Genomic DNA, 27,695 nt, shown 5'->3' with positions numbered 1-27,695 from the left:
ACCAGGAGCAGCCGAGAGACAGCTGGGTGGGTGGCGTGGGGGACACCGAGCTGTGACCCGTGCCGTGTCCTTCGCCTCGACGCCGGCCCCCCCCCCCCCCCCACCACCACCATGGCGACACCTTCGCAAAAGAGGAGCACCCGCAGCGGGGCTTCGGGGACCCCCTTGTCCCCGACCCGCATCACGCGCTTGCAGGAGAAGGAGGATCTGCAGGAGCTCAATGACCGCTTGGCCGTCTACATCGACAAGGTGCGTTCGTTGGAGCTGGAGAACGCCGGCTTGCGGCTCCGCATCACCGAGTCGGAGGAGGTGGTGAGCCGCGAGGTCTCCGGCATCAAGGCTGCCTACGAGTCGGAGCTGGCCGATGCCCGTAAGACCTTGGATTCGGTGGCCAAGGAGAGAGCTCGGTTGCAGTTGGAGCTCAGCAAAGTCCGGGAGGAGCATAAGGAGCTGAAAGCCCGGTGAGTGCCATGGGGACATGGGGAGGGGGGGACTGTGGTGGGACGGTCACCGCTGTCATGCTTGGGAGGGAGCCAGGAGGGAGCGACCTGGAAAGGGGAAACCCGTGACCCGGCCGGGGCAGGAGTGTCGGTGACAGGGACGGAGAGCGGAGGGAAGCTCTCCCGGCATTCCTGCTCTCCCTCCAAGCGCCATCTTTGGCCTGGATGCCCTTGGAGAGGGAGGGGATGTGGGAGCAGAGCTGTGAAAACTCAGGGCTGGGGCTCAGCGCACGCGCCCCGGGGCTCGTGGGGAGGGTCTGTGCGACGTGGGGTGCGAGCGCCGGGCTGGCGGCCCCTCCGCGTTCGTCATCCTGGAGCTGTTCCTGCAGGAGCGGGAAGCGGTGCCAGCCAGCTGGCTCCGTCCTGCCCACACAGCTCCTCTGCTCGGCCTATTTTCCTCTGCTGTCTTTGGCACCCGTCACAGAACCTGCTCGGGTTTTGCTCGCCTTAACCCTCCCTGTGCCGAGCCGTCCCCGCTCTGTGGGTCCCCTGCTTTGGGGCGAGCGACGCTCGGGCAACGCCCGCATCCCCTTCCCATCGGCTGGCTCTGCGTGACGTGCTCTGGGTCTGCTTTGAGGCTCAAATCCCCCCGACCCCCTTCCCGTTAGGTTTATATCTTTCCCTTCCTGACCTCAGAAATACCCACCTTGTCCTCGGGACTGTGCCAGATACCCAGGGTAGATCCCCTGAGGACACCGGTCCCTGTACGGGGCTCCCTGGCCCGTGTCACACCGCTGGGCACGCAGGGACCGGCTTCCCTGGGGACCCCAAGGACCGCAGCCCTGTCCCACTCTGGGTAGGAACAAGTCGGTCCTTTTCCATCACCAGTTTTGACTCGGGGCTGGGCAGCAGCGGGACAACCCCCTTCTTCCTCCGCTTGATCTTTTTGCCTCTTATTCTGGCCGCCTTTTTTTGAGTCCCTACCAAATGAGGCTAAAATTAACTTCCTCCGAAGATGCCATAAATATTCTACCTCCTGGGAAGGGGGGGGAACGTGCAGCCTTTTACAGCTGTCTTTGAAAGCCGGGGGCCGTTTTATATTTAGCTTTCTATTTCCCGTGCGCCGCTGCCGCTCCCTCCCTAGATAAGGCTCGTCCTGCTCGTTGCAAAGCAGATCCCTCGGAGCTGGGAGCGAAATAAGGAGCTGAGCTGTCGAAAAGCCTTTTTGCTGCCTCGTGCAAACCCAGAACTATCTTGGTCGTCATCTTTTAAGGGCTGGAAAAAAAAAAAAAGCCCGTCTTGCAGGCGTACACTGGCTGAGAGCTGCGTGCTCAGCCCGGAGCTGGCTGTGCTGCAGAAAGTGGGTTCCCTGCAACAAAAAATCACACGTTAAGCTTTTTTTGCTGAGTTCCTGGAGCTTGATGTGTTGTTTGACGCTGGCAGATTCCCCCTGAAAAAAAATGCTTTGACTCGAGGGGGTTCCCAAAGAGCTGCTCTGGGTTCGGTGGTGGGTTTCGGTGGGGTTTCGGGTGGTGAGTGTGAGTTCTGCAGGAGAGGGGGGTTTCGATGGGTTGAGTCGTCTCTGAGTCATGATTTGTGAGGGGGAAGAGCGGAGCCAGCTCTGACATGTAGGCAGAACCTGGTGCTATTCATTCCTGCCCCTGGCGTGGCCCTGCTTCCTTTGGGGCCGCTTTCCAACCCCAAAAATCCTTGCAAAGGGGCTGCAGCTCATCTCGGGTCACTGGGGACCTTCTCGACGTGGCAGAGCTGCTGGGAGAAGGGCACAAATCAGCTGCCGAGCCGCGGTGGTGCTCTTAGGGCTCAGTTTGGCCGGGGTACCCCGGATCTTTTGGGTACAGGGAATGGGGCAGCAGCGATCCCGACCCTGTGGATGGGTCGGAGCCGTTCATGGGGTCAGGAAGGACCCGTGCCCCACTCTCAGTGGGGCTGGTGGTGTGGGCATTGCTCCACTCTTCGCCATCCAGCTGGGCAGGGGGGTACTGGTGTCACCGGCTCTGCCTGCCCACCCCAAGCCCCTGGGTCAGCGCCTTGTCCCGGGCGCTTTCGCTGCAGTGACACTTTTCTTGGGTAATAAATAACCCGGGGGAAGCGCTGGGTATCTCCCCCAAAGCAGGCGGCTCCGGGGCCGCGTTATCGGCACCCGCAGCATCGCCGCTGCCCGCGGCCGGGGTTGTCTCACTGGTGCAGAAGGGAGGGCTGGGGGTGTCGGGACACGGCGTGTCTGGCTGCGGGCACGATGCTGGGCACACCCCGAGGAGAGAGAGGAGCTGGGTGCTCCGTCTGGGGTGGGGGAAGAGGTACTGGCTGGAGGAGGATGAGGGTGTGTGAATAGACCAGTCACACCAGTTACCGACGTGCTGGTGCGTGGGTGGAGGAGGGTCTGGGGCAGAGCTGGGTCGAGGGTCCTGATGCCAGCCCAGGAGGGGTTTCCCAAAGCACCCACCCCACCTCCTTGCACCCTCATCCCTCTGCAGCCTGGCACTGGCTGTGTCCCTGGACAAGGGACACCCCCAGGCACCGCTGCCTGGCCCTATGCCACGCGTGTCCCCAGCCCTTGGGCTTCCCTGTCGGGTCCCCAGTCCTGGCTGTGCCGGAGCCACGGCGGAGGCGAAGCAGAGGGTGCGGCGAGGGTGGCTGGTGACTCAGGGGTGCCGGCAGCGCCTGGCATCGTCCCCTCCCGGAGCGTGGGGTGAGCCAGGACCTGCCCAAAACGCCCCATCCCAGGTGTTGCTGACCCCAAGGAGGGGCAGGCTGGTGGGTTTGGAGGCTCCAGCACAGCACTGGGCTGCTGCAGGGAGATGCTCTGCACCCCAATCCTGCCCATCGCCCTGTGTCCGTGGGCTGGATCCTGACTCACGGCGTGAAAACAGGAGCCACAGCCCTTAGTGAGGATTCACCCCACCCCAGATCCTCAAGGCAGAGGTGTTTGTCCGTGTAAACCCCAATTTGGGGGCACGGGGGTATATGGACTCAGCCCTTGGGCACCTCCATCCCCAAGAGAGGAGCCCCAAGAGGGTTCCCAGTGCCCTGGTCCCGTGGCCACCTCCAAAACAGGAACCAGGCCCTCGTTAGGAGCGCGGCTGATGAGCGATGGCTTCCTGAATTGCAGCCCCTAACGTGATTAAGCCAGTGCCTTGGCAGCGCCTCACCCTCCCCAGGCCCAGAGCTCATCCCTGGCCCTAATGAAGAAAAATCTCCTGTTTCCCAAAGGTTGTCATGGGGTGGGAGGGGAGCTCGTCCAAGGGTAAAGCAAAGGAGGCGGCAGCGAGGGTGCCAGGAGGATTTTTCCCCATCCCAGGTGGATTTTTGCCCCACGTTGGGTTCAGTGATGCCCTTCCAGGAAGGAGCAGGTAAACAGGGACCTGTTTACTGAAAGAAAAATCAAAAAAAAGGCAAAAATAAGAAATAAACCTCCCCGCCACGGGGCCGGGCGCTGCCTCTAGCAGCCACGTGCTTGTGCTGGAACATTTTGCGTGGGGGAGAAACCTCAAGCTCCTGGGATGGGGTTTTTTTTTTCCCCCCCTTTCTGTCTCGTGGAAACCCTGCCAGGGAAGGAACGGTTTGGCTTGGAGGAGGCTTTGCCCTTTCGGATCAAACAAAGACCAGCTTGTGCAGCTGGGTGATGCTTTGGCGGGGGAGCAGGCGACGCGGAGCCGGGGTTGGTCCGGGACCCCCCCATATCCCTCGGGGACACTCTTAAACACGCCACCCCCCCCAGTCTCCAGCGCTCTGGATTTATTTTCCCCCAGCAGCTCGGGATGGCCGGGCACCCCTGCCCTCCCTGCACGCCGAAAGTCTCCGTGGCAAAAGCCCCGTTGCTTCGAGGCTGAGCTTTGCGTTAGCCCCTGGTTATTTCTGTCTGGATTTCTTATCTGTGCAAACATCCCCCCCCACCCCGCCTCACTTTTTCCCAGCTCTCCCTGAGCAGGATGAGCTCAGGCAGGAGGAAAAAGGCTCCAGCGCTTTCGGTTTGTGGCTCCGCTCTCGTCGCCGGCGTTTTCCAGACCCTACGGTTCCCCCGTGTCCCGCTGCGGGGCTGAGCCGTCCCCATCGCTGCGCGCCGCGTTCCCCGGGGATGAGGGGAACCAGAGGAAATCCCGTTGCCTTCAATATTTTTTTTAATTACAATAGGATCCACCCTGGCAAATTAAGGACCTTAACCTCAGAGGTGGAGGATTAAAGAGAAGCAATCGCGAAGGGAAGCGGGGCTGGTTTGGGTGTGGGACCGCATCCATGCCCCGTACGGTGCCCGGCGCGTCCCAGCCTGCCCTCGCTGCCACAAGTGTTTTTCAGCCTCGTGCACGTCATTTCGGTTGCCCCAATCTCATTAACACTTAAAACTTCGGAGCTCGGCAGAAGCGAGAGCCCTTCCCGGCGCAGCAGAGGCATGCAAAGAGGGCGGCGCAGCCGGGGTGGGGCACGCCGAGCTGCTGCCAGCTCCTCATTTTGCTGAATTCGTGCCCTTTGGGAGCAGCAGTTTCCTTCCCTGTTGCTGGCAGCCAGGAGAGGAGGAAGCCACCGGAGATTTCCCCCCTGGTCCTGGCCAAAATTAGGGTTGGGATGGAGGAGTCTGTGGGAAACATCAGCCCGGTGGGTTTGGGATAGGCTGGGAATCGCCTCCCGCTGTCCTGCCACCAGCTCCGTGACCCGTTTCCCCCCTCCTGCTCTCTTTTCGAGGCCATTTGTGGAGCCTGTTGCTCTAGGACTTGGCTCAGCACGTTCCCAAACAGCTGAAGCCGGTGCCATGTGAAACCTGTATCTGTCTGCAGCCACCGCCAGTCACCCGCAGCCCCTCACCGGGGTGTCGGGGCTGGGTGCCCAGCTGCCTTCCCCGCTCCCTTCCCCTCCCCGCCGAGGGCTGAATAGCCCCAGTGTGAAGGTGAACAACTGCGAGGGGCTGGCACGGTCCCCCCCAGTCCCTCCCAGCATGGTGGCAGCTGCAGCCCCTGGCGCAGACGTCGTCGTGCCGCAGCCTGTCCCACAGACACCCCATTTATCGGCACGTGAAGGGCATTTGTGAGCCCCACGGCGCCATGTGGGGCTGTGGGTATTTAAGGAGAGCTAAAAGGGGGTGGAAGTTGGTTAATGAAGTGCATCGAAACGAACCCACAGAGCTGCCACAAAACCAAACCGGCTGAGTCAGCATCGCCCGCCGTCGATCGTAAACCCATTTCCTTTCCCCGACGAAGGTGAAGGTGCCCGTGGCCAGGGTTATCCTCCAAGCCGTGGCCAGCCGCGATGCTCTTGTGCTGCCTGCCCACGTTCAGAGCCAGGAGGTGCAACAGCAACAGGGACAAAGTTCCCCAACAGCCTGAGAAGCGTCCACGGGGAACGCCTCGCTGCCTGGACTTTACCCCGCTTCGTTACGGGGTTGCACCATCGCAGGCGTTGGCACCGTGTCCCTGCGAAGGGGTGATGGAGCCGGGGTTAGGAGCAAACAACGGCTCTTGTGAAGCTTTTGAATTCTTGCGTCGGGGCTGCGAGTGGCTCAGAAGCACCTCAGGAGGGGAGGGTTTCTGATAGCGGAGGTCTCTCAACCCTCTTGGACAAAAGCCACCTCCAGCCGCTTGCTCTGGCTTCTGTTTTCAACCTCGGCGTCCTCCTGCCATGCAGCTCCGTGTCCCCAGCCCTGGCCAAGCAAAGCTTGGTGCCTCCCTGCCACGGCACTCGGTGGTGCCAATTTGTTGGGGTTTTTATTTAATAGCAATTTAGGGACCTCTTCTCCCAGGCAACTAGCAACAGGACAAGAGGACACAGCCTCAAGCTTGGCCAGGGGAGGGTCAGGTTGGACATTAGGAAGCATTTCTTCTCAGCAAGGGTCATTAGCCATTGGAAGGGGCTGCCCAGGGAGGTGGTGGAGTCACCATCTCTGGAGGTGTTGAAGAAAAGACTGGACATGGCCCTTAGTGCCCTGGTCTAGTTGCCATGGTGGTGTCAGGGCCATGGTTGGACTCAATGACCCCAGAGGGCTCTTCCAACCTGATTGATTCTGTGATTCTGTGATTCGGTGACACACTTTCTCTGTTAAAGCCCCAGCTCTGAGTCACGTGAGCCCCCCAAAAAAATCCAAGCTCTGGATATGGATGTGTAACGTGTGTCCTTCAAAGGGCTGGGACCCCGAAGGAGACTTGGCCATAGCGCTCAGGGGCACTCAGCTGTTTTCCAGCACCTGGGATGACCAATCACCCCATTGCAGCTCCCAGTCCCAACTAGGAAGAGCCACTTGTCCCCATTTCCTTGCAATACGGTGGCCAAGCAGAGCTCTGGGCTTGCTGGTGGCTTTGGGGAAGGCTCTGGGTCCAGCCTTGGCCACGCAACCTGTTGGTGAAGCAGGACGTGAATGGTGGCAATAAATTCTCCGTGCCACCCTCCATGGTTTTTTAATGCCTGTCCCCCTCCGTGGGGATGGGGAGGGAGGTTGCAGTGGGGCAGGAGAAGGAGGGTTGGAGATGAGTCACGCTCAGCTGTGCATCCTTGGGCCGGAGCAGGGTGCGGCCGCCGCGGGGGCAGCGCTGCACCACGTTTTTCAGGAGGCCCCCGCTCGCCTGCCCCTTCCTTCCTGGCGTGACGGGTGCTTGTGGGTCACCCGCTCCCCGGCAGCATCTGTGGGGTGCAAGGATGCACCGTGCTGCGCTCGCTCCCCCCATCATCTCCCCACAGCCCTGCGCGCACTAGGAGAAATTAGGCAGAGCTTTGCAAAGCTGAGCCTTGATGCTGTGGGCTTTCAGGGGGAAGCAGAGCTCTGGGGAGAGCAGATTTGCTCCCTGGCATCACACAGTCACAGAATCACCGGATCCCAGCCTGGCTGGGGTGGGAAGGGACCTCTGGGCATCCCCCAGCCCAACCCCTGCCCAAGCAGGGTCACCCAGAGCACATCGCACAGGGTCAGGCCAGGCGGGTTTGAATATCTCCAGAGAAGGAGACTCCCCCCTCCCTGGGCAGCCTGTGCCCGGGCTCTGGCACCCTCACAGCAAACAAGTTTTTCCCCATTTTCACATGGAACTTCCCGTGTTTCAGTCTGTGCCCGTTGCCCCTTGTCCTGGCGCTGGGCACCACTGAGAAGAGTCTGGCCCATCCCCTTGACACCCACCCTGAAGGTATTTGTGAGCATTGAGAAGATCCCCCTTCAGTCTGCTCTTCTCCAGCTGAACAGCCCCAGCTCCCTCAGCCTCTCCTCGTAGCAGAGATGCTCCAGCCCTCTGACCATCTCTGTACCCCTCCGCTGGACTCTCTCCAGTAGCTCCTTGTCTTTCTTGAACTGGGGGTCCCAGAACTGGACACACTGGTCCTCACTGGTGGGGAAACGGTTCTTTCCTGCACGTACACCGAGCAGGTCTGGGCTTCATCCTGGCAGAGATGCGCTGGGAGCATCTGTCACCACCCTGGCGCTGGCCGTGACTCAACGCCGTCGACCGAAGCGAGCAAACAAGGCGGCTCCGGCGCAACCCGCGCCGGCCTCGCCGCCGCTGCCGCACGCAAACAGACCTTGTGGCAGTGTAAACACCTCGCCTGCCTTTATCTGCGCTCGCGGAGCCGGGAGAGCGAACCCTTTTGTTCCCAGGGACATGGGTGGCAGCTGGGTCCAACAATCCCCCGCTTTGTTTCTTAAGCAAATTTTGTTTTCCGGAGGCTTCGCGTACCCGGATTTATGGAAAAATGGGAGGGAGCTGCTGCTGCTGGAGAGGAAAAAAGGTGACCTTGAGCTTGTTCCCTGTTTTCCCAATCTTGGGTCATCTCCTCCTTGTCCCATCTTACCCAGGGACCCCTTTCCCAGTTGGGGATCACTGGTTGGGGTGCAGCTTTCTCCCCACAGCGTAGCCAGGACAGCGATGACCCCGTAAGCAAAGGAACTTCCTCATCGCTTGCCATCACCTCGTGTCGGGGCTGCGAAGCTTTGCATTCAGAGAAAAAGCTTTGCGTTCAGAGGGAATGGAGGTGACCACCGCATTTGCACAGTGACAACGCGTTTCGTCACTCCTGGGGTTGGGATTTGCATCCCAGCTCCTTCCCTGCTGCCCCAAGTCCTGGCCACGTCGCCAGCTGCCAGGTCCCAGCAAAACACGAGCTTACAGCTGTTTTTTTCTCCCCCTGCCCCAATACTCCCAGTCCCGAAGACGTGATTAATAGGATTAATATGATAAGTGACTCAGCTCCGTGTTTTTAACTACATTTGTGAGACCTCCCCGCACCGTGTCAGATCCCCCAGGGCAACACTGGGAATCTGCACTTTGGTTTCTTGGTTTTGCATTTCTTGGTCCTCAAGAGCAGGATGGATTAAAGTCAATCTAATGTTCTGGGATTTCGATGGAGGTGCAAGGCTAGGAGTCGTTTGAGGTGCCCAAAACAAAAAAAATTACATACAAAATTTTCCCATTAAATTTAGAATCACAGAGTCACAGACTGGTTTGGGTTGGGAAGGACCTTAAAGACCATCCAGTTCCCACCCCCCTGCCACAGGCAGGGACACCTTCCACCAGACCAGGTTGCTCCAAGCCCCATCCAACCTGGCCTTGAACACTGCCAGGGAGGGGGAAGCCACAGCTTCTCTGGGCAACCTGGGCCAGGGTCTCACCACCCTCACAGCAAAGAATTTCTTCCCAATATCTAAAAATAAACCCAGCTATTGCAAAAACTGGAATTTGCTGTGTCGGATTAAGAGAGTCAAGGCTGAGCAAAACCCCTTAAATTTCATTCAGTCCAAAATATAATTGTGTGAATATTTGCCCGTTATATTAAAGACATGAAACTGCACTTGTCACCGTCGTGAACATTCACAGCGTTGCAACGAATGTTTTGAATTCCCTTTAATCTGTATTTAAGAGGGTTTAAGTCCAGGCTATCAAGGGTCTTCTAGATAACCTGATTCAAAATTTTATGGGACAGCAGGAAAAGGCAAACTGACATTTGATAATATCTGGGTTTGGGTCGTGGCGAGTGGGGATTTATCCATGGTTGGTCGTGGTTTTCTCAGCAGCTGAGAAGTTCAGGTTTTTAAATGGTGATTTTTTTTCTTCAACGGAAAACGCTGTTTTTGCAAGTGAGGAACCAACTTTCCCTCTGGAAACCCCAGGATCAGCCAATCCCTTTGGGATCTGCAGAGACAAAACCATCAGCCAGGTTTTTTTTCCTGTGCAAACAAACTGCCGAGCTCGGCAATAGCAGCTCTGGGGACAAACCTGGAGCTGCACCAGTTTCACTAAATCAAGTTTCAACTGGTGGCACTTTGCACGTAATCCCAACCCGGAGGCCTGAGTCTCTGCTTGTTCCAGGTAACTCAGGGTTTTTGGCGACGAAGGGAATCCGTAGGGAAATTCCACCCTCGTTTCGCTTGCTGGTCCCCGATGCTCAGCCACGAGCCGTGCCGGGGTCTACACGACCCTGGCGCTGGTGGCTTCCAGCAGCCGACACTCGCTTGTTCTTTCCCAGCTCTTTGCATCCTCTTTGCATCTGTCTCCTGTGGCTTGTTGCACCTTGGAAAAATTAAAGGCAGCTGTGAAAGGGGTTTCACGGGCAGCGAGGGGGGTTCACAGGCAGGGAAGGAGGTTCACAGGCACCGGCAGAGCCGGTGGGAAGTCGTTACTCCTGCTCTGTGCTGGGAGAATAAATCCTGCCCCTTGTCTGTGCAGCCACATAGACTGATGCCTGATGCAAACCTCACCTGGGAGCTCCCAAAAACGCAGCGTGGGCAGTGGAAAGCCGAGTCCCATCTGTTTCCCCATCGAGTCCCACATGGAAGGTGGCAAAACCCTTTTTCCAGCTATAAAACCCCCCTTTTCCAGCTGCAACACCCCCTTTTCCAGCTCCAAACCCCCTTTTCCAGCTGCAAAACCCCCTTTTCCAGCTAAGCCCCCTTTTCCAGTTGCAAACCCCCTTTCCAGCTGCAAACCCCCCTTTTCCAGCTACAACACCCCCCTTTCCAGCTGCAAAACCCCCTTTTCCAGCTGCAAACCCCCCTTTCCAGCTATAAAACCCACTTTTCCAATTGCAAAACCCCTTTTCCAGCTGCAAAACCCCTTTTCCAGCTACAAACCCCACTTTTCCAGCTGCAAACCCCATTTTCCAGCTGCAACCCCCACTTTCCAGCTGCAAACCCCCCTTTTCCAGCTGCAAAACTCCCTTTTCCAGGTATAAAACCCCCTTTTCCAGCTGCAAAACCCCTCTTCAGCTGCAACACCCCCTTTTCCACCTGGAAAACCCTCTTTTCCAGCTATAAAACCCCCTTTTCCATCTGCAAACCCCCTTTTCCAACTGCAAACCCTCTTTTCCAGCTGCAAAACCCCCTTTTCCAGCTGCAAAACCCCCTTTTCCAGCTATAAAACCCCCTTTTCCATCTGCAAAACCCCCCTTTCAGCTGCAAACCCCCCTTTCCAGCTGCAACGCCCTTTTCCAGCTGTAAACCCCCTTTTCCAGCTGCAAAACACCCTTTTCCAGCTGCAACCCCCCCTTTCCAGCTGCAAAAAACCCTTTTTGCAGCTAATCCCCCTTTTCCAGTTGCAAACCCCCCTTTCCAGCTGCAAACCCCCTTTTCCAGCTGCAAATGCCCATTTTCCAGCTACAAACCCCCTTTTCCATCTGCAACACCCCCTTTTCCACCTGGAAAACCCTCTTTTCCAGCTATAAAAACCCCTTTTCCAGCTACAAAACCCCCTTTTCCAGCTGCAACACCCCTCTGGTAATACCATCCACCCTTCAAAACCACGGAGCCCTCCTGTTTCTAGCAGGGAGGGGGACTCAGCCCAAACAGCAACGTCACTTGGTGACTTGGGATTTCCATTTCGAGCCGCTGGCGAAGGCTGGGGTGAGTCACCAGCGCTGGCGTGACAGCCCAGGACGGGGAGCGAGTGACACCGGGGCTCCCCAGCCAGCACAGGCTGCGTGAGGCTTTTTAATATACTCTTTATTCTCAAGAAATGGTGTTTCTGGCTTTTAAATAGTGGGGGAAGCCCATCGGGTCCACGCCGTGGTCGTGTACATCGATTTATTGCAGGGCTGATGAAACCGAATCGGTTTTCCGTGTCGTGAGAGGTGACGCCGCAGGGAGACGGCGTGTGGGCGCGGGGCGGCTGCTTGGGCGTATCCAGTGAAAGGTGAAAATCTTCTTAAAGGCTTCGTGGAGAGGATTTGTAGCTGATTCCTGGAGGTATCAGCTGCGATCGGGTCCGGTCGCACTGGATGTTGTATGCGCCCGCGGCTCCCTGTGGGGCTCCTGGTGATGGGGTTTGTGGAGGTTTAGGAATGACCAAGATTTGGGGATCCCCAGACCATTTATCCCTGTGAAATGGCCTTTTCTGGTTCCCAAAGGAGCAGCGGGTTTGGTTCATTATTAGGATGCAAACGAATCCCTGATCCCAATCCCAGGAGGGCAAAGCCCAGCACTTAGGAGATGCCAACAAGCTGTTCTCGCTGCCCTTGGGGCCACGTGGAGCTGAGCAAAACCCCTCAGCCCCAGGGATGAGAGTGCCAGGAGCACACAGCACAGCTGGCACCAACCTGGCACCGGGAAGGGGCTTTGGCACCGGTGACACCGGAGGGTGGGGGCTGTTTCCGTGCATCCTTGAGCGCAGCCGGCGCTGGCATCCCCCAGCCGCCGTTGGGCAGGGGTTTGGTGCCGAACAGGATGCTGGCCCCGTGCAGATGTTGTCCTCTCTATACGTCGCGCTGGTTATTTACAGCTCCCCTGCTAGGAGACCAGCTTCTGTTTATCCTGGTGATTTGGCAAAGGCGCGGCAGCACCGATGAGTCAGGAGCTGGGAGAAGCTGCTTTGCCACATTCCCAGTGCCCCGCCACGGAGGTTTTCCCAAGACCGCCTTTCCTCACGCTGTCCCTGCTGCTTGCCCTGGGGGGGCTCTGGTCCCTGGGACGGGGGAACGATCCCTGGGATGGGGGAGTGATCCCTGGGATGGGGGAGTGATCCCTGGGATGGGGGAATGACCCCTGGGAAGGGGAAATGATCCCTAGGATGGGGGGGGCGATCTCTGGGATGGGGGATTGATCCCTAGGATGGGGGAACAATCCCTGCAATGGGGGAATGATCCCTGTGACTGATCCCTGGGATGGGGGAATGATCACTGGGATGGGGGAGTGATCCCTGGGAAACTATCCCTAGGATGGGAGAACAATCCCTGGGAGGGGGGAACGATCCCTGCAATGGGGGAACGATCCTTGGGATAGGGGAACGATCCTTGGGATGAGGGAATGATCCCTGGGATGGGGGATTGATCCCTAGAATGGGGGAACAATCTCTGCAATGGGGGAATGATCCTTGCGACTGATCCCTGGGATGGGGGAACAATCCCTGCGATGGGGGAGTGTTCCCTGGGATGGGGGAATGATCTCTGGGAAATAATCCCTGGGATGGGGGAATGGTCCCTGCGATGGGGGAGTGATCCCTGCAATGAGGGAATGATTCCTGGGATGGGGGAGTGATCCCTGGGATGGGGGAATGATTCGTGGGATGGGGGAGTGATCCCTGGGATGGGGGAATGATCTCTGGGACGGGGGATTGATCCCTTGGATAGAGAGAACAATCCCTGCGAAGGGAGAATGATCCCTGGGATGGGGGAGTGATCCCTGGGACCGATCCCTGGTGCTGGAGGCAGCGCAGTGCAGAGCAACAAGCCCAAGGTGGGGCAGAGCAGGTTTTCTGGGTCCTCCCAGATCCATCACAAACCTCCTTTGGGCACATGATGCTCCTCATACCTCAGTTTCCCAAGCTGTAAATATATCATAAAGGCTTTTATGGGGTAGGGTTTCCCCAATCTTGTTGCAGGGGAGCAGGCTGGTGTGTCGCCGGGCTCCCTGGCAGCAGAATCCCGCAGTCCCTGGGGATTTACAGCCGTGCAAAAAGATTTTCTCGACGGGGCACGAGCCTGCGAGCTCCCCTGACTTGGCACCTTGGCTGGGGTTTGGAGGCAGGGAAGGAGGGGAACGCCCGTTTGTCCCTCCGGCTTCATCCCACCCCCTTGGTCCCTGTCCAGCGTGTGAAGCTCGGCGTTGCCCAAGCGCCGCGGGAGCAGCCTCGTGCTTCGGAAACGGCTCGTAGGGTGAAACCAAAAAGGTGTTTCCTAAAATGCATCTCGTGGGCTTTGGCTCCTCGGAGAGGGGGTGGCACCTTTCCGCCAGCCCATCGGGCCCCGTGCCCAAATCCCGTCTCCAGGGAGCGCCGGCGGCTCTGGGCTGTCTCAGCGTTTCCAGAGGCAGAGCCCAGATCTGCCGGGTTTGTGGGCTGGGATTTTGGGGGGCAGAGCGAAGGGGAGCGGCAGCAGATCCTGGGGGGTCGTCCCTGAACCTTCTGCAGGGACCAGCCGCCCCGAGGGGCTTCAGCCCCGGCCCTTTTTGAAGCCGTCGCGTCAGCTTCGTGCTGTGTCTGTGCCGAGCACAGCCAGAGCAGCTCCAACTTTCCATTAACATTTGGATTTTTTGGCAGCTCAGCTGCAATTTTCTTTCTTTTTTTTTTTTTTTCCTCCTCCTTCCTGCTTTCAAAAGCTAAAAATAAAACGTCTTGAGGCCCCTTTTCCCTCCATCTTTTCTCTTGAGACGTTTGTTTCTTGAGGATTTGGTGCCTCTGTTGTGTTTTCTCCTCTTGGCTTCGCTAAATGCTTGTTTTTACACCCGCATTTCCCGGCACAGGGGATTAAATCCTGCGGGATGCTGAGTCCACGTCCCCTGGCTGCAGTCACGCAGCCCTTCAGGGTGGATCTGGGATCTTTTAGGCTCTAGCAGGCGGGATGGGGAGCCTGGTGAGACCCTCCAGGGAGGAGGAGGAGGAGGAAGGTCCCCATTCGTCCCCTTGCTGAGCGACGCAGCTGCCGTGAAAGGTTTTTATTTTTAGCCCAGCGCCAGCTGGAGCCTGGGAGGCTGCAGGGGAGAGAAAAGCAGGGAGGTGAGAGGGAAACCCAAAGCCTGGCTGGGCTGGAACGGGGGTCACGAGGGCTCACGTGGAGCCGGGGGCACAGGGGTCCCCGACGCGGGAGAGGAACTTTTTCAGTGAGCTCCGAGCTCCCGTCTCTGCTCCTCTCCGGTGTAACCCAGAGCTGAGCTCCGGAGGCTTTGAAGGAAAAGGGGTTTGTCCTCGAGTCTTCTGGGATTTCTCATGGGGCTTTTGAGGCATCACCACTTTCTGCCCTGAGCCCTGCATCCCTCCAGTCCCTGGAGAGGGTGAATCCATCACCACCGTGGAGACACACGTGTAACCATCCACTCTCAGCATTTTCCCCTCTGTATTTTACTTATACGTGTGTCCCCTAAAGAATTGGAGGCTTCAAGATGTCCCTGGTGCTGCACACACCCCGAGCCCCATCCCAAAAAGCTGGTGCCCCCCCCAGCTGTACCCAAATCTGCGAGTAAAGAGCTACGGGAGCAAAACACCAAGGGCAAGCTCTTCCCGGAGTTAGGAGGTGGTTAACTCCATGGAGGAGAGCAGGATTAAACCCTACGGGCAGTGCCGGGGTGGCCACGCTGGCTGCAAGGGCAAACCGCTGCCAGATGGGAAAACTCAGCCTCAAATGCTGCTTGCGACCAGGCGCGGAGGCTCCCGGTCCGCTCCCAGATGGCATTTTTGTCCTGTGAGTCACTGGCACGGAAAGGAGTGGGTTGCACTGGAAGGACCGTGGGTTCCCCATAAAAGGGGGTTCAGCGAGTACGGCAGGGCCTTGCGCCACGGGAAGATCTCGGAGCGATTTCTCCGTGCTGGCTCGGGTCGGAAAGCAGAAAGAAATGGAGGAAAATCTGGTGTCGGCCAAGCAAGGAGCTTCCTGGGAACGCTGGTCCCTGCTCGTCCTGGGGTCCCATTCCCTGAGGTCCCTACTTGTCCTGGGGTCCCGTTCCCTGGGGTCCCTGCTCATCCTGGGGTCCCGTTCCCCGAGGTCCCTGCTCATCCTGGGGTCCCGTTCGCCAGGGTCCCTGCTCATCCTGGGGTCCCGTTCCCCGAGGTCCCTGCTCATCCTGGGGTCCCGTTCGCCAGGGTCCCTGCTCATCCTGGGGTCCTGTTCCCCGGGGTCCCTACTCATCCTGGGGTCCCGTTCCCTGGGGTCCCTGCTTGTCCTGGGGTCCCATTCCCCAGGGTCCCATTCCCCAGGGTCCCTGCTCATCCTGGGGTTCCGTTCCCTGGGGTCCCTGCTCATACTGGGGTCCCGTTCCCTGGGGTCCCTGCTTGTCCTGGGGTCCCATTCCCCAGGGTCCCGTTCCCTGGGGTCCCTGCTTGTCCTGGGGTCCCATTCCCCGGGGTCCTTGCTTGTCCCGGGGTCCCGTTCCCTGGGGTCACTGCTCATCCTGGGGTCCCATTCCCCGGGGTCCCTGCTCATCCCAGGGTCTCATTCCCCGGGGTCCCGTTCCCCGGGGTCCCTGCTTGTCCTGGGGTCCCATTCCCCAGGGTTCCTGCTCATCCCCGGGGTCCTGTTCCCTAGGGTCACTGCTCATCCTGGGGTCCCATTCACTGGGGTCCCTGCTCATCCCTGGGTCCCGTCCCCCGTGGGCAGGAGGAGAGGAGGTGAACCACCTCCTCGGTGTCTCGCTGCTGACGTTCCCCATCCCGCCCCGGTGCTGGATCCTGCTGCTGGGGCAGGCTGAGCACCCGTCCGCGCCGCCAGCCCCTCCCTGGTATTTATTTTTTTACCCATGATCTCACGGGTAAAACGTGCACCACGCGCCGGCGTGCGGCCAGCGCTCGCCCACGGACGAGGGGGCACCGCTGCCAGCGCCGGTCCCCAGGGTGCATCCTGCCTCCGTGGGTCCTACACCCCAATTTGAGGGAGGTGGGGGGACAATCTTTGATATCACAATCCACCCCGGTGCTGACGGTCACCGGGCGCCGCAGAAAGAGCGTGGGGGGTTTTCTTTTTATAGGACCTACCAAAATAGCGTCAGGTTGCGTTGTGGTGGGTCAGTAAGATCGGGTTCCCCAGGCATGCAGTGAGGTGGCTCGAAGAAATGGCCTTGACCTGCTGTTGGGGGGCTTGAAAAGGGGGGAAACTGAGGCACGGGGTGGTGCGGGGGGTCCGAGGTCGCCCAGCAGTGCCGGAGGCCGGGGGACCCGTCCGCAGTCCAGGGGCTGAGCCCGACCCGGGGTCACGGGGGCTGGCGTCACCGCTCTGCGACCACCAAGTGACAGCGGCCGGCTGAGCTCGTGGTGAGGCACGTCCGCACCTGGGGCGGCCCCCGGCCCCGGCTCGTCGCCCAGTGCCCTCCATCATCCTGGCGCTGGCACGGCATCACCGGTTTCTCTGCCCTGCCGCTGCCTTGGTTGGGCAGCTCTGGCTACGGGGCAGCTTCAGCACACTCCGACACTCTCTGGCACCCTCCGGCACCCTCCGGCACCCACCAGCACCCACCAGCACCCTCCAGCACCCACCAGCACCCTCCAGCACCCTCACTTCTCCCCAGCTGCCACTGCACTGTGCAGCCCCGTGCCACACCATGCCACGCTCTGCTGCACCGTGTCTGTCACACCATGCTGCACCATGTCACACCATGTCACACCATGCCACACCGTGCTGCACCATGTTACACCATGCTGCACCATGTCACACCATGCCACGCTGTGCTGCACCATGTCACACCGCGCTGCACCATGTCACACCATGCTGCACCATGTCACACCGCGCTGCACCATGTCACACCGTGTCACACCATGTCACACTGTGCTGCACCATGTCACACCACACTGCACCATGTCACACCATGCTGCACCATGTCACACCATGTCACACCATGTCACACTGTGCTGTACCGTGTCACACTGTGCTGCACCATGTCACACCATGTCACACCGTGCCACACTGTGTCACACCTCACTGTGCTGCCCTGGCACCGTCCTGGCCCTCCCTGACCTCTACCAGGTGCCACCGGGGCCGTGGGTGCCCATATTGCCCACGGGCGTTACAGCCCTCAGACACCTCCTGCTCACCCAGTTTTTCCCCAGCCCTTTCTGCTTGCCCGTCCCCAAACCGGTGCTGGACACACCAGGTGGCCGGGACCCGCCGGTCCCTTTGGCGGGTGGGCGTTAGGTACAATCCTACATCTCTTTTGGGGGCGACCAGAGGGGTGAGGCTATGATGCCCCGTGCGCTTGGGTGGGGGTCCAGGGTGCCACGCGGGGTTTCTCGCCGCCGTGCCGCTCACCCATGCCACCCGGTCCATTGCAGGAATGCCAAGAAGGAAGGGGACCTGCTGACCGCCCAGGCGCGCCTCAAGGACGTGGAGGCTTTGCTTAACTCCAAGGAGGCCGCGCTCTCCACAGCCCTGGGCGAGAAGAGGAACCTGGAGACTGAAGTGAGGGACCTGAAGGCGCAGGTGGCCAAGGTGAGCGGTGGCAGCCTTGTCCTCAACTCTCCCAGGGATCTCGCAGGTTCCCTCTGTGCCAGGGGACTGGGGGGCAGAGGGTGCTGGGTGCCGTGACGATCCTTCTCGACTCCCCGCAGCTGGAAGGTGCCTTGAACGAAGCCAAGAAGCAGCTGCAGGATGAGATGCTGCGTCGCGTGGACGCCGAGAACAGGCTGCAGACGCTGAAGGAAGAGCTGGAATTCCAGAAGAACATCTACAGCGAGGTGAGGCACCGCCGGGCTCCCTCGGGATAACTTGTCACTGGTGAGGCTGCACCTTGAATCCTGTGTCCAGTTGTGGGCCCCGCACTTCAAGAAAGATGTTGAGGTGTTGGAGCGAGTGCAGAGGAGGGCGACCAAGCTGGGGAAGGGTCTGGAGGGTCTGACCTATGAGGAACGTCTGAGGGAGCTGGGGGTGTTTAGCCTGGAGAAGAGGAGGCTCAGAGGTGACCTTAGTGCAGTCTACAACTACCTGAAGGGAGGTTGTAGCGGGGTGGGAGTTGGCCTCTTCTCCCAGGCAACCAGCGATAGGACAAGAGGACACGGCCTCAAGCTTGACCAGGGGAGCGTCAGGTTGGACATTAGGAAGCATTTCTTCTCAGCAAGGGTCATTAGCCATTGGAAGGGGCTGCCCAGGGGGGTGGTGGAGTCACCATCTCTGGAAGTGTTGAAGAAAAGACTGGACATGGCCCTTAGTGCCCTGATCTAGTTCACATGGTGGTGTCAGGGCAATGGTTGGACTTGATGAGCCCAGAGGGCTCCTCCAACCTCATTGATTCTGTGATTCTCTGATTTCGTGATTCTGTGTGTTGCGTCCCCATCCCCAAGCCGATCCCACCGCAAGGTGACACCGTGTCCCCTGACCTGTCCCTTAGGAGCTACGGGAGACCAAGCGCCGCCACGAGACCCGGCTGGTGGAGATTGACAACGGGCGGCAGCGGGAGTTTGAGAGCAAGCTCTCGGAAGCCTTGCAGGAGCTGCGGAGCCAGCACGAAGCCCAGATCAGGCTTTACAGGGAGGAACTGGAGAAGACCTACGCAGCCAAGGTGAGCAGCACCCGCACATCGCCATCCTGTTCCCACCCTACCCTGCGAAGCACCAGTGGGGCAGAGGGTACTGGGGACACTAACCCACTGGTCTTGTCCTCCAGTTGGAGAACGCCAAGCAGTCAGCTGAGAGGAACAGCAACATGGTGGGTGCTGCCCACGAGGAGCTGCAGCAAACCCGCATCCGCATCGACAAACTCTCCTCTGAAGTCAGCCAGCTGCAGAAGCAGGTGAGTCAGGACCAAGGGATTCCTCTGGATGTCCCCACAAACCCCAGGGATTGTCCCTTCCTGGGGATGGTCCCCTCCTGGGGATGGTCTGCTCCTGGGGATGGTCACCTCCTGGAGATGGTCACCTCCTGAGGATGGTCCCCTCCTGGAGATGGTCACCTCCTGGAGATGGTCACCTCCTGAGGATGGTCCCCTCCTGGAGATGGTCACCTCCTGGGGATGGTCCCCTCCTGGAGATGGTCTGCTCCTGCAGATGGTCACCTCCTGGGGATGGTCAACTCCTGGAGATGGTCCCCTCCTGGAGATGGTCTGCTCCTGGGGATGGTCACCTCCTGGAGATGGTCTGCTCCTGGGGATGGTCTGCTCCTGGGGATGGTCCCCTCCTGGAGATGGTCCCCTCCTGGGGATGGGCCCAGATGGAGCAGCCATCCTCCCCTACCTTCCCCACACAGTTGGCCGCCAAGGAGGCAAAGCTGCACGATTTGGAGGATATTCTGGCCAGGGAACGCGAAGCCAACCGGCACCTGCTCTCCGACAAGGAGCGGGAGATGGCCGAGATGCGGGCACGCATGCAGCAGCAGCTGGATGAGTACCAGGAGCTGCTGGACATCAAGCTGGCTCTGGACATGGAGATCAACGCCTACCGCAAGCTGCTGGAGGGCGAGGAGGAGCGGTGAGCATGGGGCCAGTGGTGGGGCATGGCACTGGTGGGCTACGTGGGTCCCAAGCCCTCATGTCCTCACTGACTCCATCTCTTCTCCTCCTGCCCAGGCTGAGGCTGTCCCCCAGCCCTTCATCCCACAAAGGGACATCCCGTAGCCACTTGTCCACCCCGGGTTCCTCCAAAAAGAGGAAGCTGGAGGACAGCGAGAGTCGCACCAGCTTCTCCCACCACGCTCGGACGAGCGGCCGCGTCGGCGTGGAGGAGGTGGACTTGGAGGGCAGATTCGTCCGTCTCAGGAACAAGTCCAACGAGGTGCGTTTGCCTTTGGGGAGGATCCCTGGGGGTGTCGTTCAGCCCCACGTCACCCCACGGGCAGGAGGTGAACTGGGACAAGCTGGAGAAGAACTGGGGGATCTCAGGGTTGCTGCTCTCCCTCTCCTACAGGACCAGGCAATGGGGAACTGGCAGATCAAGCGGCAGAATGGAGATGATCCGCCCATCACCTACCGCTTCCCCCCGAAGTTCACCCTGAAGGCTGGCCAGGTGGTCACGGTGAGTCCCTGCCCGGTGAAGGATCCAGCCGAGATCCCCAACCCAGCCCTTGGTGACACAGAGCCGTTGGATCCAGGGTTTTGGGCTCTGCACACCTCAAACGTTGCTTTTCTCTGTGCTTTCCTCCCTAGATCTGGGCCTCAGGGGCTGGGGCGACCCACAGCCCCCCCAGCAACGTGGTGTGGAAAGCCCAGAGCAGCTGGGGCTCCGGGGACAGCCTGCGCACCGCCCTCATCAACTCCAACGGGGAGGTGAGAGCCCGATGGTGGCACCGGGTCAGGGCACAGGGGGGGTCACCACACGCTGAACCCCCCCCACCCCAACTCCTTTCCTTGTCCCTCACAGGAGGTGGCCATGCGGAAACTGGTCCGCACTGTGATCATCAATGATGAAGATGAGGATGAGGATGACGATGAAGTTAACATCCACCACCGCCATCACCATGTGAGTACAGCGCTGGGGAAGGTGCTGGTCCCAGGGGGTCTGTCGCAGGGATGCTGGGGGAGCTCAGGTCTGGTCCCAGTCAGGGAGGTGTTGGAGCAAGTCCAGAGGAGGGCAACCAAGCTGGTGAAGGGTCTGGAGGGTCTGACCTATGAGGAACGGCTGAGGGAGTTGGGGGTGTTCAGCCTGGAGAAGAGGAGGCTCCGAGGTGACCTTAGTGCAGTCTACAACTACCTGAAGGGAGGTTGTAGCGGGGTGGGAGTCGGCCTCTTCTCCCAGGCAACTAGCGATAGGACAAGAGGACACAGCCTCAAGCTTGACCAGGGGAGGTTCAGGTTGGACATGAGGAAGAATTTCTTCTGAGCAAGGGTCATTAGACACTGGAAGGGGCTGCCCAGGGAGGTGGTGGAGTCACCATGTCTGGAGGTGTTGAAGAAAAGACTGGACATGGCCCTTAGTGCCCTGGTCTAGTTGCCATGGTGGTGTCAGGGCAATGGTTGGACTTGATGATCCCAGAGGGCTCTTCCAACCTCACTGATTCTGTGATTCTGAGGGTGGGAAGCAGCTCAGCATCACACAGGATCAGGCCTTATGGGAGAAGGCAGTTGGGAGGCTGCTGTAGGAACAACCACATGGGAGAAGCCAACAGAGCTCTGGCACCTGGAGAAGATTCCCGCTTGCCAAAAAAAGCTCTAGAGACCTTGCTGGAAGTCATCTCAACCCTGAGCAACCTTGACCTGCCATGAAAAGGGCTGGAGGAGCCGGGAGGGAGAGTGAGCTGGTACCTCGCATCGCTCAGAGGTGGAGGACAGGATGGTGGGAAGTTGATGAACGATGCTTCTCTGCAGCAGCTGCTCCATCCTCGCCACTTCACGAGGGTGCTGGAACAAATCCAGAGGTGACATTGTCCTTCCTCTCAGCCCGTCGGAGCTGAAATATGCACCAAGAAGAGCAGTGGACCGAGAGCAGGCAGAGAGCAGGCAACATGCCAGGAGTGGAGCCGCAGCCGCTTCTCCCCCTATCAAAGAAAACCATGGCTGGCTACGTCCAGGAGCCCCCTCCAGCCCGTCCTGCAGGGAGACATCCGTCTTGCATATGAGATGCCCACAGGAATCATGTGCTGAGAGATGCCGTCGCTGCCATGCTGTGCCTCAACACCGGCAAAAAATCTGCTGGGGGTGCCAGGAGCAGGATGGGGCGTCCATCACCTGCTGTCCCTTGAGTTCGCTGGATCTGAAGAGCCCTGCCAAGATGGATATCGATTATCCCTGGATGGTGGAGCCAAGCTCCTGTGGGCCATTCGTCTGGAGGCTGAATCCTTTCCAAGAGTGAGTTTCCCATTGGGAAGCCATCAGCCTGTGCTCTCCATGGCAGCGAGGAAGAGGATGCTCTTAGATAAGCACGAGAGAAGCACAGCTAAGATGGTTCCTGTGTGCTGAGAGCCTGGGGTGCAAGGACAGGTCCTACTTGACTAACCTCATCTCCTGTGACAAGGTGACCTGCTTACTGGGTGAGGGAAAGGCTGTGGATGTTGTCTACCTGGACTTTAGTAAAGCCTTTGACACCATCTCCCACAGCGTTTTCCTGGAGAAACTGGCTGCTCATGGCTTGGATGGGCGGATGCTTCGCTGGGTAAAAAACTGGCTGGATGGCCGGGCCAAAAGAGTTGTGGGGAATGGAGTTAAAACCCATTGGCAGATGGTCACCAGTGGTGTTCCCCAGGGCTCGGTACTGGGAGAAGTTCTGTTCAATATCCTTATCAATGATCTGGACGAGGGGATCAAGTGCACCCTCAGTCAGTTCGCAGATGACACCAAGCTGGGTGGGAGTGTTGATGTGCTGGAGGGCAGGAGGCTCTGCAGAGGGATCTGGACAGGCTGGATCGATGGGCTGAGGCCACTGTGTGAGGGTCAACAAGGCCAAGTGTTGGGTCCTGCACTTGGGGCACAACAACCCCCCACACCGCTACAGGCTGGTGAAGAGTGGCTGGAAAAGGACCCAGGGGTGTTGGTCGATGGCAGCTGAATATGAGCCAACAGTGTGCCCAGGTGGCCAAGAAGGCCACCAGCAGCCTGGTTTGTGTCAGCACTAGTGTGGCCAGCGGGACTAGGGCAGGGATCGTCCCCCTGTACTTGTCACTGGTGAGGCCGCACCTCGAATCCTGGGGTCAGTTCTGGGCCCCTCACGACAAGAAAGACCTTGAGGTGCTGGAGCGAGTCCAGAGAAGGGCAACGGGGCTGGTGAAGGGTCTGGAGCACAAGTGTGATGGGGAGTGGCTGAGGGACCTGGGAGGGTTTAGCCTGGAGAAAAGGAGGCTGAGGGGAGACCTTATGGCCTCAAGTTGCCCCAGGGGAGGTTTAGGTTGGAGATCAGGGACAATTTCTTCCCCGAAAGGGCTGTCAAGCACTGGCACAGGCTGCCCAGGGCAGTGGTGGAGTCCCCATCCCTGGGGGGATTTAAAAGCCGTGTAGATGTGGTGCTGAGGGCCATGGGTTAGTGGTGGCCTTGGCAGTGCTGGGTTAAGGGTTGGACTCGATGATCTTCAAGGTTCTTCCCAACCAAAACGATTCTATGACAGGGCATATAATAATTATTATTATTAATTATTTTTAAACCATGTGATGGAGAGGATGGGTGAAGCAGAGACCCGCTTTGAAGGCCAACTCCTGGGTCACAGGGGTGCAGCCGCGGTCCTCAGGGCAGGGTGCTCCAGGCTGATGCTCGGGCAGGTGCTCAAGGTCGTTCTGTCTGTTTTCTACCCCCCCACACATCTATAGGGCAGCTGCGGCGGCCCCGGGGACCCCGGCGAATACAACCTCCGCTCACGCACGGTGGTCTGCGGCACGTGCGGGCAGCCGGCAGAGAAATCGGGCAGCCAGAACGCCGGTCTCAACACCGTGTCTTCGGGTTCGTCCACTTCCAGCGTGACCGTCACCCGCACCTACCGCAGCGTCGGTGACTCCGGCAGCATGGGCCTTGGGGACAGCCTGGTGACCAGGTCCTACCTCCTGGGGAACTCCAACCCCCGTAGGCAGGTTAGTGCCGTTTCCAGACCCCGTCCCTGCGCTGCTGGGTCTCCACCTTGTCCCTCCATCATCCTTCCCCAACAAGGCAGCGCCGTGGGGGGCCCTTCCCCTCCTCCTTCTCCTCCTCTCTGCTTTTCCTCTTGTCCTGGGGCACCTTTGGGCTGGCACAAGCCTCAGGAGAGCAGCCCTGAGGAGAAGGACTTGGGGGTGATGGTCGAGGAGAAGCTCACCACAAGCCAACGTGCGCTCGCAGCCCAGAAAGCCAACGGTGTCCTGGGCTGCATCCCCAGCAGCGTGGCCAGCAGGGTGAGGGAGGGGATTCTGCCCCTCTGCTCTGCTCTCCTGAGACCCCCCTGCAGTGCTGCGTCCAGCTCTGGGGCCCCAACAGCAGAAGGACACAGAGCTGGTGGAGCGAGTCCAGAGGAGGCCACGGAGATGATGCGAGGGCTGGAGCCCCTCTGCTCTGGAGACAGGCTGGGAGAGCTGGGGCTGTTCAGCCTGGAGAAGAGGAGGCTCCAGGGAGACCTTCTAGCACCTTCCAGCACCTGAAGGGGCTACAGGAAAGCTGGAGAGGGGCTTTTGACAAGGGCATGGAGTGACAGGACGAGGGGGAACGGTTTTAAACTGAAAGAGGGGAAATGCAGATGAGATCTGAGGAAGAAATTCTTTGCTGTGAGGGTGGTGAGAGCCTGGCCCAGGCTGCCCAGAGAAGCTGTGGCTGCCCTCTCCCTGGCAGTGTCCAAGGCCAGGTTGGATGGGGCTTGGAGCAACCTGGGCTGGTGGAAGGTGTCCCTGCCCGTGGCAGGGGGGTGGGGACTGGATGGGCTTTAAGGTCCCTCCAACCCAGTCTGTGATTCTGTGCAAGGGGAGCGTGCAGGGGTTGGAGAGGACATGGCCGTAGCATCTCCCCATCTCACGCCCGACCCTCTCGCAGCCCCGGAGCATCCCTCATCCTCCGCGGCTCTCGTTGCACCGCTGCCGAGCAGCATTTGTGCTGAAACAGGAATATTTCAGCACTTGAGTATTAATAACCTCAATATTAGCCCATATTAGTATCCTCCTAATTACCAATTCTAACTAATTCTCAAATTTCTGACTTCAGGGCTATAAATACCCCAGCCAAGGGGTATTTAATACTTATTATTTATTATTTAATGTTTAATATTTATTACTTATTATTTATTGTTTATTATTTAGTATTTAAGATTTAGGATTTATGGTTTATTATTTATTACTTATTACTTGTTATTTATTGTTTATTATTTAAGATTTAAGTTTTAGGATTTGTGATTTAGGATTTATTATTTACAATTTAGGATTTAGGATTTATTATTTGCAATTTATGGTTTATTATTTATTTTTTTATTGCTTATTATTTATTGTTTATTGTTTTTATTTAAGATTTAGGATTTAGGATTTAGGATTTAGGATTTGTGTTTTAGGATTTATTATTTGCAATTTACGATTTACGATTTATGATTTATGAATTATGATTTATGATTTATGAATTATGATTTATGATTTATGATTTATGATTTATTATCAGTGGAAGGTGTCCCTGCCCATGCAGGGGGGTTGGAGCTACATGATCTTTAAGGTCCCTCCCAACCCAAACCCTTTTATGGTTCTATTACACCCCAAAGACAGGGCGGACAGAGCCGGGGACGCAAACACACCCTCCGCACATCCAGACCTGAGTTATTTTTTAATTATTTTGTCTTTTTCTTTCTTCCTCCCAGGCCCAGGCTGTGCAGAACTGCAGCATCATGTAACTCCGTGGCACCATTCCTGTGTTTCTGGCCATCTCGAGCTAGTTTTTTTTTCCCAAAGCAAAAATAAATCTTTTTTTTTTTTTTTTCTTTAAAAAAATGGTATCAAAAACCAAGGTTGGGGTTTTTGTTTTCTATAGCCGGAATTTTATATATATATATATATATTAAAAATGCTAAAAGATGCTTTGATTTTTTTTTTTTTGTAAAGAAAAAAAAAATCTATTTCTATAAAAAAAAAAACAAACCAAAAAAAAGCTTTTCAGCTGCAAAATTTTTTTAAAACTTCAGCCAAAGACACCGAAGAATTGTGTTTACCCAACAGCCGCGCAGGATGAGATTGTACTTTCCGACCTCTTTAGATTATATCTTTATTTTTTTTTTCTGCCAAAGCTTTTTATATAGAAGCTGGAGAAGCGAAGCCATCCCCGAGCGGACCCGCAGAGGTGCTGGGGCTGAGCCGGGAACCCCGATGCTGTCGCAGATCATCGCGGGTGGGCACGTGCTGTGGGGGGTTTGGTGCCTCAAACCTCGTTTTATTTTTGGATCTGAACCCCAAATTCCCTTTTTTTTTCTTTTTTATTTTTTTTTTATTTTTTTGGAGGTTTTTTGTGGGGGTTTGGGGGGTTTTTTAGGGGTTTTTTTGTTTTTTTGAGGGTTTTTTTGTTTGTTTAGGGTTTTTTTTGTTTTTTTGAGGCTTTTTTTGAGGTTTTTTTGTTTTTTTGAGTTTTTTGGGGGGTTTTTTGAGGTTTTTTGTTTGTTTTTTTGAGGGTTTTTTTGAGTTTTTTTGTTTGTTTTTTGAGGGTTTTTTTGAGGATTTTTTTTGGTTTTGAGTGGTTTTTTTTTAGTTTTTCTTTGTTTTTTGAGTTTTTTTGGTTTTCGGCGTTTTTGGGGGTTTTTTGGTTTTTTTATTTATTTTTTTATTTGCTTTTGTTTGTTTGTTTGTTTTTGTTTTGTTTTATTTTGGGTTTTTTTTTAAATTATTATTTTATTTTTTATTTCACTGCAGCCCTGGTGCACCCGGGGGGCCTCCCAGCAGCTTCCAGGCGATACCCCCCACCCCTCCCCGGCCACACGGGCATTACCCCCCTTTCCCACCCCCACGCCCATCACCCCACGTACTGTATCGCCCATCCCGAGGCACCTCTTGCCTTTTGGATTTTCTATTTTTGGGGGGTTTTGTTGTTTTTAAGCAGCCGAGTTGTGCCTTAGCCATGGGGAGCCGCTCCGGAGCGGGGCTGGGACCCCCCCCCCAACACCCCGCGTGGCATCGAGGGGAGATGGATGGAGTAGGGCAAGTGAAAACCCATCCGGGACCAGGTGGATTTGGTTAATGGGGTGACGGCGCTCAGCACCCACAGGCTCGGAGCCTGTGGGACCCCCCCTTGGAGCCCCTTTTTGGGGGCTGCTGCTGCATCCAGTGGGGTTCACCCCGCTTTTTTCTCAGCTGTGGTCACTTGGGCTCTTCTCCGGTGGCTCAGGAGCCCGTTTCAGGGCAGGATGAGGCCAAAGATGCTCAGGCGAGGACGGGGCTGGTTCACCAGGAAAGCTTTTGGGTTGAGCGAGGGGGATTTTGTTGAGGGGGATTTTGGGGTCCGGCACAGGCAGCCCCCCCCTCTCCATAAGGGTCCATCCAGCCGCTGACGGAAATTTCATTTTTTTGCCTCAATTGGGGGTCGCCCGCAGCACCTCTTGCCGGGGGCAGGATCAGGTCCCCAGCACAAGCCCCCCCGTGACTCCGGCGGGGTCTGGGGACGCCCCGTATGTATCTGTGCTTGCAAAGCTTCGGTATTTACCGCCTGTATTTCCTCCAGAATTAATACAGCCCCACTCTTCCCACCCCGTGTGCTGTCGTCATTGGTGTCCTGGAGGGGGGAATTTGGGGAGGGGGTTTTGTGTCACCCCACCCTGGGGTGATCCGGGGAGGGGGTATCTCGTTGGGCCCCGCAGCAAGGGCTGGGGGCTCAGCACCCTACATGGGGAGGGGGAAAGTAGGGTGGTCCCAGTGGGGTGTTTGGGGTGGGGTGCTGGGAGCTGGGGCAGCTGGGGTGCTTATAGGGCGAGGGCCCCCCACCCTGGCCCCGGTACTGGTGTGGAGAGGGGCTGGGAGGGAGGGGATGGGATTTGGGGAGGGGGCTCAGGGATTTCCCCCCTCTGGGGTTTTGGGGTGGACAAGGATGGATTGGGG

At 57.6% G+C, this 27,695-nt stretch overlaps 1 protein-coding gene across 1 annotated transcript; it reads left to right on the top strand.

Annotated features, from left to right (window-relative positions):
- LMNA (lamin A/C) lies at window positions 1–27,346 on the top strand. The gene is made up of 12 exons (XM_068414643.1): window positions 1–461; window positions 17,603–17,759; window positions 17,879–18,004; window positions 18,655–18,825; window positions 18,930–19,055; window positions 19,508–19,728; window positions 19,827–20,031; window positions 20,164–20,271; window positions 20,403–20,522; window positions 20,617–20,715; window positions 23,490–23,747; window positions 25,478–27,346. Exons 1-12 carry the CDS (start codon window positions 112–114, stop codon window positions 25,508–25,510), a joined length of 1,974 nt encoding a protein of 657 aa, XP_068270744.1. The 5' UTR covers window positions 1–111; the 3' UTR covers window positions 25,511–27,346.
- The last annotated feature ends 349 nt before the right edge of the window (window positions 27,347–27,695 follow it).

This window comes from Nyctibius grandis, chromosome 17 (assembly GCF_013368605.1).
Source record: "Nyctibius grandis isolate bNycGra1 chromosome 17, bNycGra1.pri, whole genome shotgun sequence".
NCBI classification, from domain to species: domain Eukaryota; kingdom Metazoa; phylum Chordata; class Aves; order Nyctibiiformes; family Nyctibiidae; genus Nyctibius; species Nyctibius grandis.
This window is presented reverse-complemented; position numbering and strand designations above follow the sequence as displayed.

What these genes read in the sequence shown, in the direction of transcription:
- LMNA (XM_068414643.1), top strand. Translation starts at nt 112, where the DNA reads ATGGCGACACCTTCGCAAAAGAGGAGCACCCGCAGCGGGGCTTCGGGG. An exon ending in CATAAGGAGCTGAAAGCCCG is followed by an intron (nt 462 to 17,602) that starts GTGAGTGCCATG and finishes GGTCCATTGCAG; the next exon opens with GAATGCCAAGAAGGAAGGGG. An exon ending in TCAGGAACAAGTCCAACGAG is followed by an intron (nt 20,032 to 20,163) that starts GTGCGTTTGCCT and finishes CCTCTCCTACAG; the next exon opens with GACCAGGCAATGGGGAACTG.